Raw genomic sequence first — 14,779 nt, 5'->3', positions numbered from 1 at the left:
GGTGAGGAAGGCTTCCTTCCCCTGCTGGGGGGCGGGGGGCTGGCAGGAAGGCCAAAGTTCTGTGGAGGAGAGGAGAGAGAGCCCTTGGGGGGTCAGGTGCAGGCTAGCCGCCAGCTCTGTTTCCCTGCCCGGGCCCGGGACTTCCGGGCCAGGAGGTGGGGGGAAGCTCGGACCTGGGGCCGGAGAGTCCTGCCTCTGCTGCGGCTCATTGGGTGACTTGGGAAAAGTCCCTTTCCTCCCTGTGATCTCCGTCTGGTCTGTACATGTCGAAGGCTGGGCTTGCCAGTCGTTGCTAAGGATCCTCACATCTCTGACATTGTAGAATTCTAAGGCTTGGTTGCGGTCGGCCTTGTGAGAGGGAACCCCGGCTTTCAGGGGAATCTGCTCATCTGCTAGCTTGCATGGTCCCCCAGCCTCATGGCACGCCCGCCACCTCCAGAGAACCTCCAGGGATGGAAGCCTATTCCCCTTTCTGCCTGATAGCCACCCTTTGTGCTGAGGAATTGGGGGGCGGGCAGAAAAACAAAAAGCCCTCCTTATAAATCGGAGAATCAGCCCCGAAGGATAGAGCTAAATAGATCCTTCGTCCCCTTCTCCTTCCTGATCTTCTCACCTCGGCTGGACCTACGTGCTAAGAGCTCAGGGGATCTATACACTTCCCTGCTCCTTTGCTACAAAATTGGGGGCTGGTTCTCCCCATTTTACCAATGGAGCAACTGAGGCCCCATCAGTGGCAGGAACTGGGTGAAAGGGAGAGTCATAGATAGAATCCCACAGTCCTAATCCCACCGAGTCCCACCCCCCAATTCCTCGCGTTGGTTGGGTAAGGGACCGGCCTTTACCCCCAAGGGAATTAAGGTGGTATACAGCTGGGCCCATGGGAACAAAGAAGAGACCTCAGCTCAATCAGGCAGAAGGGGTCCCCGGGGGGCTTTCCTCCTCTTGTCCTGGGAGGCCGGAGACTTCCCAAGGGCGGGGCAGGCAGGTCTTGAAGCCCCCGTTCCCTGGAGCTGTTGGTCAGGCCTTAAACTACTATTCCTCAGCCCCTGTGGCCACATCCAGAGAAATGGGGCTGGTTGGTATAACCACCCTGACCACCTCTACACCCCTCACCCTATTGGGAAGGGCTCCTTCAGGTGCTGACCTTGCCCCTTCCCAGACCTGGGGCCATGCCGGCTTGGGAGGGGCTCCATTTCATCTGGCCTGGCTGGCTGGGGGGGCTGGGAATAGTGTTGGTGCTGGGCCCTGCCCTTGTCTCCTTGGGATGGGAGGGGAAGGCCCCAGCTCCCCCACCAGCCGGGATGAGGAGTCGATGACCCCCGTGGTTCTGTTAAGAGAGTCCAAGACCATCCCTAGGAGTCCCGAGCCCCTGATTGCCTTTGGCCAGCAAACGGGAAAAGGAATCCGGGGGAGGAACGAACGGGATTCAGAAATGGCCACAAGCTGCCTCTCGGAGGGTCCACAGCTTGTCTGGCACTGAGGACTTGTGTCTGGTCTCACTGATATATGCAAACCCCTTCTGTCCGCCGTCTGCACCCTCCGGCCCCCGGGGCTCCAGAGCTCTCTGGGCAGGTAGAAGTGGGAGTTTGGAGGTGGCCCCCTCTGTGTCCGCCCCCAGGCCAGGCTGCAGGCGCCCGGCCGGCCTGGCCCAGCCCACCTGGACTGTACCCGGGCTCCCGGCCCCCCCACTTCAGCCCCATTCTCTTTTTCCTGTGGACGCTTTGTCTTTGTATCTTTGCATTCTTTGTAAAGGAAATGTAATAAAATTCAAATGTTTTCGTCTCTGGCTCGTCCATTTTTCCTCTCCTGGCTTCGACCGCATCCACACGGACACGCAGGGGGTGCCCACGTGCAGATGCATGCACATATAGGCCCGTGTTGGCCCATGGGCTCATAAGCCGGGGGAAGCCACGGGGGGAGGGAGGGTTGGCAGGGGGTCCTGTGCAGTGTCCCCCTCCCCACTCAGCACTGACCACCACAGCAGTAGGAATGAACTGAGGTCTTTATTGTCCTTCCTGCTTGCTCCCTTCCCCCTCCACAGGGAGGGGGTGGCCACCCCCACAGGCTCTCCCCCATCCTTGTTGCAGAGAATAGAGGGCACTGAGGATGTTGCTGTGGGTTGTTGGGACCTGCTGCTAGAGGGGCTCCTGCAGCTTCGTCTCCTGCAGCCCTCAGGGCGGGGGGTTAGTGGTGTGTAGGTAAAGGGGTTGGGGGGCACTGGCCAGGAGCGGGTGGCCACCCCCTTCCTCTGACTTCAGTTATGTTGTAGGCGATAGGTCTCATAGTCCTCTGGGATCGTGTCTGAGAACAAGAGATCGGGGACCACTGAGACTTGGGCCAGTATCTGCCCCTCCCTCCTGGGAACCCCAGACCCAAGTCCTCATTTGGCCCCGCAACTACTGTGTCTTGGGCCAGGAGATGCTTATGGGAGTTCCCATGATCCCCTTCTGGCGCTCCTCCTCTGCCCAGGACTGGCCCCGTATCCCTTCCCTCCCACCCAGGAGTCTCTGTCCCCCCACCCATCTCCCCCAGCGCCCCCTCCCCTTCGTACCATTACATCGGTAACGGAGATTGGCCCAGATGATGTTTTCCTGGGAAAAGCAGAAGACGCCGAGACGGCCCCCTCGCATGGTTGTGTCCAGTACCACATTACTGTCGGCCACAAGCTCAGGACCCTCATAAAAGCGGACCCTGGAATAGGAGCCCAGGGCTCAGGTGGGTCCCTCAGGAACCATCATCCCCCCCATACCAGAGGAAGATGGGCAAGAGGTGAGGAGGAGTAACGAGCAGAGGTCAGAGAGGGCTGCGGAGGAAGGGACCTGAGTTCCCAGGGTTACGGACGGACTTTGAGGTTCAAGTTGAAGGATTTGGGGAGTCAAAGGTTACGATCAGAATTGGTTCCAGTAGGACTGGGATTGCAGCTAAAGTTAAGGGAGAAAACAAGGGTGACATCAGGACAGATTAGCCCTGCAGGTTGGATCGGAGGCAGCCAGGGTGGAGGCTGGCTCAGGTTTGGGGTTCAAAGCTCACCTGATGTAGCCCTCTTGGGGCCGGTGCTGCAGGAACCACCGGTAGGACGTCTTGTCCTTCCAGCCCACGTTTCTTGGGTCCTTCCAGAGGAGCTTCACCTGGTCGTTGGTGTCCCCCGTGTGCCACAGGGCATTCCGCAGCTGCTCTCCGGGGCCCGTGGAGGACTTCACCGCCTGACGCCCAACACACAGAAACGCGCGCGGGGTGAGGTTTGGGAGCCCTGACTCCACATCCCAGCCTGGCTGCCCCTGGGGCTCTGAGCGGCCACTGAGAATGTCTGCTTAGCGGCAAAATGATGGGGTTGGAGCAGGTGCCCGCTCCTGACTGAGAGCCTAAGCCCCGGCAGAGGGGGCAGGGTAGGGCCGCTGCGGAGTGATCAGGGGGTTCCCACGGCCCCACAGAGGGAGGATCCGAGGGCCGAAGCCGCCTGGGTGAAGGAGGGAAGGAGGCGGGAGCGGTGTCTGCTTAGAGTGGGGGGGGGAGGGTTTCATGGGAGAGCAGGAGTGGGCCCGGGGAACCCAGGCCAGGGCGGAACCACCAGCGGCAGACTCGGGGGCCTCGGGCTAAGTCTTTTTAGGGGAAGGAGAGAGTTGGCGGCTTGGAGGTCCCCCGGGGGCCTGTATAAAGTGGTTCAGAGTGGTCTCTGGGAGGAAAGTTGGGCACTCGCTGTAGGAAGGACTGAGGGCTCCCCAAGAAGGAAAGGGGGTCCCCAGGGAGAGGCGCAGAAGTCCCTGGGGCGTTTGGGGGTCCCTTGGAGAAGCCGGGGCTTCGAGAGCCCACCTTGAGCTGGATGCCGGGTTCAGCCACAGCTCTGAAGGGATTCGCCTGCCAGTAGGTCTGCTCCATCTGCTTCCACATGACCACGTAAAAGCTGGAGCTGTCCTGGTAGCCGAAGATGAGGCCGGCGTAGTCATCGTCCGTGAGGGTGTTCACGTGGAACGTGCCTTCGAAGTCCACGCCGTTGAAGGCTGTGTAGCCTGGAAGGGAGAGAAGGCAGGGAGGGCGCCGGGCTGAGCACCCGGGAAGCCCCAGCTTGGGCCCCAAAGCCCCCGCCTCCGTCCCGGCTTACCCACGGCCAGCCCTGGGTCGCTGTTCATCGTCTGCACGATCTCCATCCCCTGCAGAAGGGGAGAAGGAAAGGGGGAAGGGAAAAAGGGAAGACTGAGGCCGACTCTGGCCCACCTGGAGCCACACCCTCCTTTCCAGACCCCCTCCCAAACCACGCCCCTTTCAGGTACCTCCTGGACACGCCCCTTAATAAGCCACGCCCCCTCCAATTCCCTCCTCCGAGGTTACGCCCATTCCTTGTAGATCTCTTCTAAACTACGCCCTCCCTTCCAGACCCCCTCATAAGCCACGCCCTTTCCAGGCCCCTCCTCCTAGGGCATCACCAATTCCCAGCCCTCGGACCCAGCGGACCTGGTTGAGGACCACCCAGTTGGGGTCTATCTGCGCATCTCCTTCCGGATCTAAGACCACCGTCTGGAAGGCGCGGAAGTCCGTGAGGGTGACTTCTGCGTTCTCAGGGCACACGTCGATCTTGTCCACGACCTTGTCTGCATCGAAGTCGCCCTGACAGGCGTCGCCCACGCCGTCGCCTGCGGAGCGCGGAGGATGAAGCCCGCGGCTGCCCTCCGAGCCCAGCTGGGGTCCCGGACCCCGGCTCTCTCCGTCCTGGACGTCCGCGGGCCTCCCGCCGGGAGCTCTCCCTCCCCCTCCCCGCGCAGACACCTCTCCCCCGTCCCACGCCCATCTCACCATCAGCATCCTCCTGGTTCGGGTTGGGGACCAGGCGACAATTGTCTGGCCCCGGGGGGTGGCTGTCTGGGACTCCATCATTGTCGTCGTCGTCATCACAGGCATCGCCCAGCCCGTCCTTATCGGTGTCCTGCTGGGAGCTATTGGGCACCGTGGGGCAGTTGTCCCGAGAGTCCTGGTGACCATCCCCGTCCCTGGAGGGAGGCAGGGCCAAGGGTCAGACGCGGCGGGGGGCGGCTGCCTCCCCAGAGCCTCACACGCTCCAGCCCGCCCCTTCTCCACCCCCAACGCCCTCCCCCCGCTGTAGAGACCCGCTTCCTTACTGGTCCTGGTCACTGTCACACGCGTCCCCTACCAGGTCGTGATCCACATCTTTCTGAGGAAACAACCCACACGTATTTGGAGAGCCAGCCACGTGCTGAACTCCCACCTAATCCTCCTTTTCTTGGGGCCACCAGCTAGGAACTCTGGGAGCTTCGCTTTGATAGTAAAAACCAAGGGTTCATCTCACGGAGAAAGGGGGCGGAGGGAATCTGCTCTGATCAGGAAGTGGGGAAGGGTCTAACTTGGTCCTCACCCGGAACTTTTAACCTGGCCCCACAGATTGGGGGAGGGGGAGACTAACCTGGTCAGGGGCCAAGGTGTAAGGCGGGCGTGGGGCTAAAAATTCTAAATTGGTTCGGGAAGGGAAGGGAAGGAGCTGGGGGGCTTTACTGTGGTCAGAGGGTGCTAACCCGATCTGCTGTTGTGGCTCCCATAGTCCCGGCCGGAGACTTACCTGGTCAGCATTGCCTTTTTGTGGACAGTTATCACAGGCGTCTCCCACCCCGTCTCTATCACTGTCCCGTTGGTCTGGATTGGGGGTCCGGGGACAGTTGTCCGCAGCATTCCGGATCCCTGAAGAGAAAAAGACAGATGTTACCCCAAGGATCAGGAGGGGCCCGTGCTAGGGCCAATTTGGGGGAGGATGTGGGAAGGTGAAGGAGGGAACTTCTGGAAATAAAATGGAGGATGCTGGGAGTCTGGTGTATCAGCCTCTTGGACAGGTCAGACTCTTTTCCAAGTATTAGTTTTCTCATCTGTGAAATGGGAGGGATAAAAGCTCCTACCTCAAATAGTTGTGGTAAGACTAAAACATGGAAAGCACTTTGCAATCCTAAAGCATGACATAAATATTATTAATATATAATAAATATTATTGTTGTTAGATTATTACAAATTTCTAGTGGTTTTTTTCAAATTCTTAAAAATCACTTTTCATATATTGTGCTTCCTCTTGAATTTCAGTACTATTTCACTCCTTCTGTTTACACCTGCTACACATTCTTATGGCTAGAATATCCAATAAGAATTTATTAAATACTTAATGTATTTGACATACTTGTGCTAGCTGTTGTGGATACAAGGCAAATATATAAGTCTTTGCCCTCAAGCAGCCTCCAGTCTGGGAATCTGGATTGCATTCCCAACACTCCCCTAAAACTCACGGTGCATCCTAAAGTGCAGGACACTCAATTCCAACTTTTGGATGTTCCTAATATTTGTAATATCTAGCTGACATTAATATATAACCTTTTAAGGTTTACCAAGTGTTTTATGTGTTACCTCATTTGTTCCTCACAATTCTGGGAGGTGTTATTATTATCCCCATTTTACAGATAGCTAAACTGAGGCAAATGACATGGTAGGCTCCCATAGCTACTAAATTTCAGAGATGGGATTTGAACTCAGACCTCTCTCTCTCTCTTTCTCTCTTTCTCTCTCTCTCTCTCTCTCTCTCTTTCTCTCTCTCTCTCTCTCTCTCTTTCTCTCTTTGTTTATGAATCTGTACATTATTGCAGTGAAACAGATCTACATCCTCCTCTCTTGTCAGATTTATCCTTACATTCCTTAACATACAATTTCTTTGTATGGGATGACAAGATTTGAGATTTGTCAGCTCTATTCTAACCTCAGAGACCATCTGCACAGCCCATAGATGAAAAAGATTCATCTTTACACTCCTAATCTCCAGGCTCCAATCTCCAATAAGATGTGTTGAACAGATGTACAGTAGACATCTGCAACATAACTCATTTTCCTCCTTTCCTTTGTCTCCATCCACTCAAACCTCCTCTTACCATCAAGGACCCTGCCATCAGTTCCTCACATTCAGAAACGACTTCATCCTAGACTCCTCACTCTCATGACCTCCGGACTGTATTTAATCTATTGCCAAGACCTGATGATTTCATTTATTTAAGTTTTGTAAGATCTCAGTCACTCCAAATTAAGTCCAGATCGTAACAGAGGACAGTGGGAACTCAGGCTCTTTAAGCCTCCCTGCCACCCAAGTTATATTCACTTTCTGGGCCACTATATCACACTGTGGACTCATTGCAAGCTCATTGAGCTTGCAGACCACTAGAACCCCCAGATCTTCAGATGAACCATGGTCTGGCCACCATCTCTCCATTGTGTACTTGGGAACTTGAGTTCCCACTATGCTTGGACTAGTGAAGTAGCCTGCTTATGGATCTGTCTGCCATTAAGTCTGAGTGTCCACTACAGCCCACCCTCCAACTGTCAAAGCCATCCTCCTCAGGCCGTCTTCCTACACATCTCTGCCAGGGTCACCTTCCCTATAAAACAAACTCTGGTGACTCCCTATTGTTTGTAGGATCAAATATAAAATTTTTTGATTTTTAAAACTCTTCATAAGGGGGTCCCTTTCTACCTTTCCAGCCTTCTTCCATCCTACTCACGTCCACATACTCTGAGCCAGTGACACTGGTCTCTGGGACGTCCCTCTCACAAGACCTTCCAGGCATTCTCCCTGGCTGCCCCCATTCCTGGCTTCAACTTTCAGCTAAACTCTACCTTCTGCAGTAGCCTCTGATCTCCCTTAATGCTAGCTTGCTCGTGCCTTTCTCAATGGAATACATCCATTCATACACATACACTATTTATTATTTATATGTCGTGGGCCATTAGACTGTAAGGTCTTTGAGACCAGGGATCAAGTGTTTGCTCTTCATTGTGGCTCAGCGCCTGGTATACAGTAAGCACTTAATAAATGTCCTACGGCAGTTTGTTGAGGGACTCTTTCTGCTTAACGTCCTATCATTTTTGTGGGTCTGAATTCTAACCAAAGGGCCAGGAGAGGAAGGGAAAGGGGTCGGGCCATCCCTTCAGCCCCCGACCCCCGCCGCTGGCCAACACTCACGGTCCCCATCGATGTCATCATCACAGGCATCCCCCTTGCCATCGCGATCCGTATCCCTCTGGTCGTCATTCTTCTCCATACGACAGTTGTCGCAGGCGTCCCCCCACTTGTCCTCATCGGTGTTTCGCTGGTCTGGATTCCGGACCAGGACGCAGTTATCCTGGAGGGCGGCGCGGAGGAGATGGAGCAGTGCGTGGTTGCTGCGCCCCTCCCCTCCCTGGTCTCCCCTCCTCTCCCCCTCTCCCCTCTTCTCCCTGTTTCCCCTCCTTTCCAAGCTCCCTCCTCTCCTTTCCAAGCTCCCTCCCCAATGGCGTCTTTCTCGCTTCCTTACTCCACCCTGAGTCTCACCTGCTCGTTCAGGATCCCGTCCCCATCTGCGTCTGGGTCACAGGCGTCCCCGATGCCGTCTTTGTCCACATCCTCTTGGCCCGAGTTGGGCACCTTTAGGCAGTTATCCTGGGGGAGGATGGGGGTGTGAGCTGGGGAGGGAACAGAAGCCCGGGGACTGGGGCAAAAGCGCAAGAAACGAAGAGGATCAAGAGACTCAAAAAACTCATCGGCACCAGGATAAGTCGGGATATTGTCCAGCTTACAAACTGACAAACATCTAGGGACTTCCCTGGGCTACAAGTTGCAGAGAGAGACATTTCAGCCTAATTTGGAGACCCCCTAATAATCAGAGCTGGCCAACGATAGAATGAACTTCTTGGACAGGTAGTGAGCTCCCCATCACTGAAGTCTCCAAGAGTAGCCTGGATGACTTCTGATCAGGGATATCGCCGAGAGGAATCGTACTTGGGTGGAATCTGGGGAGAAGTCCGCCCACTTCTGGGATCCTCTTCAGGGTTGGAAAAGACTGAGAGGGAGGAAGCGTAGGAATTCTGGGCCACTATGAGAAAGGGGCCAGCCAAGAGGACAGGAGGGGGAGGGGCCCTTCTCCCAGCTCACCTTTCGGCACTTCCTATCTGGGCACCTCAGCTTCTCGTCCGGAAAGCCGTCCAGGTCGGTGTCCTTACCACAAACGAGCCCATTGCCAGCCCAGCCCACAGCACACTGCGAGGGAAGAAGGGGCTCAGCTGTCCTGCTGCCCAGCACACTCCCAGCCCTGCCCCGGCTTTGTGCGTGCTCAGTTACACACAAACACACACGACCTGAGCCTCCTCTGCCCCCACCCTCAGACATTTCCTTTCCCTCTGCTCCCTCTCCTCTTCCTTGCCCCACTCCTCCTTGAGCCTGATCCAAAGCCTGCCCTCCAGGGCCAGCAATCAAAGCGCCTTACACATAAGTGCACCCCTTACACGCAGGTGTAGACATAGCCCCATCCACACACTCATCCTTCCCTCCCTAGGATCCCTCTAGGTTTCCTAGGACCCTTCTGTGGCTCTGACCCCATCCTCTCTTCTCAGAAACCAGCACCCCTTCCTTATTACACTCCCTACTCACATGCCCTCCCCCAGCCCTTGAGCCCAAGTCTCACCACACATGAGGTAGAGCCGTCCCTCTCCAGGATACAATCAGCATTTTCATGACAGGGACTGGGCTCCCCATTAGGACACATCCGTTGGGTTCTCCTCCGGCAGCCAGAAGCCTGATCTCCCACAAACCCTGGCTTGCAGGGCCCGCATTGGAAGGATCCCTGCCTCAGGACCCAGGGAAGAGAAAGCATCAATGACCTAGCCCTTCCTTCCCTCCCACAGACCCCTTCCTTTTCCCATATCCTCCGGGGGCAACCCCTGCTCCTGCTGCCCTTTCTCCCTTTCCCAGGAAGGCCTGGCTCTGTTTTCTCCTCTTCCCTGCTCCCCATTTCTCCATCCTTTAATTCCCCCTTTTCCCCTTGTTCCCTCCCCTCTTCCAGTCGATTCCCTTCCCTCTGTCCTCGGCCCCTCACCCGAGTATTGGTGCACATGGAGTTGGGGACACAGTTGTGCTGGCCAGTCTCACACTCATTGATGTCAGTGCAAACCTGGAGTGGGAAGCATGAGTCATGATTATGTCTAAAGACCCCAAATTCTCACCCTTCTCCCTACCGCAACTCAGAGCTAGAAAGGGCCTTAGCGATAATGTAATGAGACCAATACCCAAATAGGAATCTTCTTTACAACACTCCTCTGTTCATCTCATCTTCTTTTGAATACCTCTAGTAATGAGGAACTCACTTCCTGAAAGATAACTCATTCCTTTTGGACACCTCTTATCTTTAAGGCATTTTTTATCTATTTGAATTCTACTATTGATTCATTCCCAGCTCTCCAACCTCATGATCTCCTACTGTCAGGAATTTCTATTGATTCTTTTTTCCCCCTGAGGCAATTGGGGTTAAGTGACTTGCCCAGGGTCACACAGCCAGGAAGTGTTAAGTGTCTGAGGTCTGAGGTTAAATTTGAACTCAGGTCCTGACTTCAGAGCTAGTGCTCTATCCACTACACCAACTAGCTGCTCCTCTTAACATCTTAACGGCTATCTCAGACTTTCTTCTGTTCCTCTTCAAGCCTCCTTCCCATAGGCTACAGAGACATCATCTCAAAACCTGATTTTGCTTCTCTGCCTCCTAAAGATGCCCACGAGCCAAAGGAAAAGTCCCAGATTCTTCAGCCTACCTTTCAAAGCCCCTCATGCTCTGAGCCCCTCAGAAACACAGTTCCAGTCACTGTTCCCCTTGCATATTGCAGCCTTCACTCAAGCTGTCCCTGCTCCCTTCCAAAGAAGACTTTGACTGTCAAAATCTAACTCATTCAGATGGGGTAGATGAACCAGCCAGAACATGGAGGCAATTGGTGTAAAGGTTCCAGCCCAATTCCTCAAAGCCTGGCCCAGTAGAATCCTTGGGCTGAAAATGGAGACCTGGATCCAAGTAAAAGCTTTGCCATTGGCTAGCTGTGTAGCTCTGAGCCTTGAGGACATGATCTATAAAAATGAGGTGCTTAGACTTTGAAATTTCTACAGGTTTTCCCAGCTCTTATACTCTATGTTATAAGATCCTTTCAGCCCTGACACCTGGGTTCTAAGGGCCCTCCTAGTTCTGACATTCTGTGTTCTGAGGGCCTTTCCAGTTGTGACGTCCTGTGTTCTAAAAGGCCTCCCAACCTTGATATACTCTGTTCTTAGGGCCCTCCCAGTTCTGGGTTCTCAGGGCTCTCTCAGATCTGACATTCTTTAACCTATCCAATGGTTTGTTGTCATTTAATACTTTTCAAACACTCTCAGGACAAACAGGTCTTTCTTGGCTCTGTAATTTAGGAATGTTTTTGTGGGGGAATTTTAGTAATGATTCATGTTTCAAACAGGGTCTGGAGTACATGACCTCTGCAATTCTTTCCATTTTGTGATTCTATGACTCTAGAAGCTTTGAATGGAGTAGGAGCGGATGTAAGGGCGCCTCTGCCCTTATCACAGCGTCGCAGAGACTCTTGTCCCAGAAGCTCGTGTGAGAGGCTGAGCCATTCAGCCAGCACAGGAGCTGGTATGAATCCCTGGAGGGTCTGGATTTACTTTTGACTGGAGGGGATGGGATGTGAGTTGTAGGGATCCCACCCGGACCCATGCTCAAGGTAATGAATCCACGAGGACTCCGGGCCCAAGTTCAAGGTGATGGACACAGACTCTCTCACCCCTAGGGACATGAATTGGGGACATTTACCTGCTTGTTGGCCTTGGCAAAAGCCAAGCCCACGCCCTCGTGGGCGGGCCCACTGTACCCGGGAGGGCAGGCTTCGCAGCGGAATCCCGGGCTGGTGTTGATGCAGCGGACCCGAGGGTAGCAGGGGTGAGCGTTACACTGGGGGGAGAGGGCGCCAAGTGAGGGGTGGGGCAGCGGCTGAAGACTGGCACAGCCCCCAGGCGCATCTCCTCCCCGCAGAATCCCTCCCGCCCTCAGCCCAAATCCAACCCACCTCGTTCACATCCACGCAGTGGGATCCGTTGCCCGAGTAGCCCGGAGGGCAGGGCCCACAGCGGAAGCCGCCGCCCGGGGTCTCGGTGCAGGTGACGCCGGGGAAGCAGGAGTCGGGCTCGCAGCTTCTCTGCGGCCGCACGCTCGTCCACGGGCTACTCACGGGCTGCATGCCTGGAGGATCCAAGGGGCGAGCGGGGCAGAGCCCCGTCAGAGGCCACACCCACGGCCTCCCTCCGCGCCCCCCGGCCGCACCAGGTGCGAGGCAGCCTCTGCGGCCGTACCTTCCCCTCAGATGCGGGTTCTCGCTCTATGCCTGGGTCTGTCTCTTCCTCTCTCTGTCTCTATCTCTGTCTATCTCTATCTGTGGCTGTATGTTAGTCTGTGTGTTTATGTCTGTCTCTCTCTCTCTGTATGCTTCTGTGTCTCTGTCTTTGTACCTGTTTTTCTTTGCATGTCTTTCTATCGAGTCTTTCTCTCTTTGTGCCTGTGTCTCCTTTCTGTACCTCTGCTTTTATCTATATGCCTGTCTCTCTGTGCCGAGAGTCTATTCTCTCTCTCTCTCTCTCTCTCTCTCTCTCTCTCTCTCTCTCTCTCTCTCTCTGTTTTTCTCTGTCTCTGTGTCTGTCTCTGTCTGTCTGTCTGTCTGTCTCTCTCTCTCTCTCTCTCTCTCTCTCTCTCTCTCTCTCTCTCTCTGTTTTTCTCTGTCTCTGTGTCTGTCTCTGTCTGTCTCTCCGTCTCTCTCTCTCTCTCTCTCTCCTCCCTTCCTCCCGCTCCCACACATGCTTTAGTCTAACTTTCTGGTGATCTAGCTTTCTAGTGTCTAACTATTCTTCTCTTTCCCCCTCTTTTTATCTTTCTCCCCCTCTCACCCTTAACTTCTAGGTGTCTGTCTCGTTTCTCCCCTTTCTTCTCCCATCTAATTCTCCATTTCTCCTTTCTCTATATTAACTCTCCTTCCCTTGTCTCTTTTGACCATTCTCCCTGTCTTTCTTTCTTTCCATATCTTTTTCTCCATCTCTGTGTCTGTGTCTGCCATCCCCCCCCCCAATATTGACAACTTTTGGGCCCTCACCACAAGCATCACACTCCATCACCGTATTCTTCAGGAAGGTGATTTCTTTAATCTGGAAGAAGAGGTGAGGAAGAGAAGTTGTGGGGCGGGGATTGAGGGAGGTTCTAGTAACCACAGCCTACCTGGAGAGAAGGATGCCAGAGAAGGGAAAAAGAGTTGCGCCGCGGCGCCTCCCCCTCCTCCCCCTCCCCCGTCCCCCGTCCGGGCCATGAAAAGCTAGCATTGACTGTTTTCATTCAGGAAGTGGGAGGAAAGGAAGCCCTGGGGCTCTGGGAGACCTGGGAGCCCGGCTGGCTCCTCACCTGCTGTTTGAGAAGTTCCCGCACCTCCTGCAGTACCAAATTGGTCTCCTTCATCTCCCGGAGCATCTGGGGCGCCACGTCTCCCCCTGAGCAGAGAAGGGCGCCGTTGTAGTGCTGGGCGGAGTCTGGGGGTATTGGGGTATCCGGGAAAGGTATTGCCTTGGTAGGGGGAGCTTCTCCTGATAGCTTTCGGAGGCTTTCTATCTCTGGGGGGATTCTCTGGATCCTTGGGAGGGGCCAGGGACTGTACTGAGGGCTCAGCTGCTCTGGCCCAGGGGGTGGGGTAGGAGGAGAGGGAGCTAGGGCTGAGGTGATGGTTGGGGTTGGCGATGGTGGATGGGGCTCCCTTGATGGGAGCGAGAGACTGAAGCTCAATCCTCTGTCAGATGGGCGGAAGCGGCCCGAAACTCAGCTCCCCTTCAGTGTGGCCCTTCCGGTCCCCCAATCATATCCCTATCCTTCAGCCTTCGGCCTGGGGATTTCTTTGGATGCCTTAATCCTGACGTGCTAACTTCGGGTGCTGGCCGGGCTGCTTGGGTTCCCCTGGCATTCCTGACTGAGGTGGCTACTCTGGGTTTGGAGCTGGGGAGAATAGCCCTCCCAGGAGTCTGAAACCCTTCCCAGCTAAAGTGGTTCAGAGAGGGCAAGGATGCTGGGCCTCCAAGGGCTGCAGGTTGGGCTAGTCCTGGGAACCTCACGGGCACGGAGGCTGTCCCTACAACCTCACAAGCTGCCGGGGCTCGGTGAATTTTGAACCATGCCCTGAGAACCACACCCCCATCCTGGCTGCAGAGGTTTGAGGTGTGGTGCGAGGGTCCCCGTTAGCATTTTCTAGGAACTCTCTCCAAACTCCTTGGAGTATCCTCAGATCCAAAGCTTAGGGCTGGAGGGGACCTGATCATGTCAGTGGGACCTGCCCAGCACGAGCCGAGCAGCCGGCTCCAGATGTGAGGCTCCGGGCGCCCTCGGACCCCCGCTTACCCACTGGCGCCTGTCTCTGACCGCTGACGAGGTGGCAGACGAAGGCGAGCAGCAGTCCACAGGAGGGAGATAAGGGCATGGCTGCGACTGGGCCCGCGCCCGGGTCCTGGGGAGTGGGGGTCTCTGCGGAAAGCAAGCGGGGCTGCGCCGAGCTCGGTCCGACTCCGGCTCTGGCCCGGGAGAGATCCCGTTAGACTTTAGACGGCGGCGCCTTTTCTCCCTGTGCGCTCCCTCCCCGCGCTATTTATGGAAGCCGATCCTCTTCTCCTTGGCCCCGGGTCCGGGGCGCCGGACGTCACTCGGGACAGCCCAGCCCTGCCCAGCCCCTGCGCCGCTGCAGACTTGCCAGAGGTAAACAGGCGGCGGTGCAGTCATCGCAGGAGCTCCCCGCCCCGCCCCACCTGGCACTGCCTCGGGGGACGCGCTGCCCTCTCCGTTTCGGGCCTCGCTGACCCGGAGTTCCCTCCATCCCATCGCGCTACCGTGTACCCTTCGGAGAGGAGTCTCCCGGAGCCTCCGACGAGCACCTGGCGCCCCTG

General features: G+C 55.6%; 1 protein-coding gene across 1 annotated transcript; it reads right to left on the bottom strand.

Annotated features, from left to right (window-relative positions):
• Positions 1-1,984: 1,984 nt before the first annotated feature.
• COMP (cartilage oligomeric matrix protein) lies at positions 1,985-14,474 on the bottom strand. The gene is made up of 19 exons (XM_051972288.1): positions 14,241-14,474; positions 13,260-13,345; positions 12,958-13,009; positions 11,884-12,056; positions 11,631-11,768; positions 9,882-9,956; positions 9,471-9,629; positions 8,942-9,046; positions 8,342-8,449; positions 7,994-8,153; positions 5,567-5,685; positions 5,112-5,164; positions 4,789-4,982; positions 4,450-4,628; positions 4,100-4,148; positions 3,811-4,007; positions 3,031-3,203; positions 2,552-2,691; positions 1,985-2,301 (listed from the first exon to the last, which is right to left on the bottom strand). Exons 1-19 carry the CDS (start codon positions 14,317-14,319, stop codon positions 2,255-2,257), a joined length of 2,286 nt encoding a protein of 761 aa, XP_051828248.1. The 5' UTR covers positions 14,320-14,474; the 3' UTR covers positions 1,985-2,254.
• Positions 14,475-14,779: the final 305 nt, after the last annotated feature.

Source organism: Antechinus flavipes, chromosome 1 (genome assembly GCF_016432865.1).
Source record: "Antechinus flavipes isolate AdamAnt ecotype Samford, QLD, Australia chromosome 1, AdamAnt_v2, whole genome shotgun sequence".
Classification (NCBI taxonomy): domain Eukaryota; kingdom Metazoa; phylum Chordata; class Mammalia; order Dasyuromorphia; family Dasyuridae; genus Antechinus; species Antechinus flavipes.
This window is presented reverse-complemented; position numbering and strand designations above follow the sequence as displayed.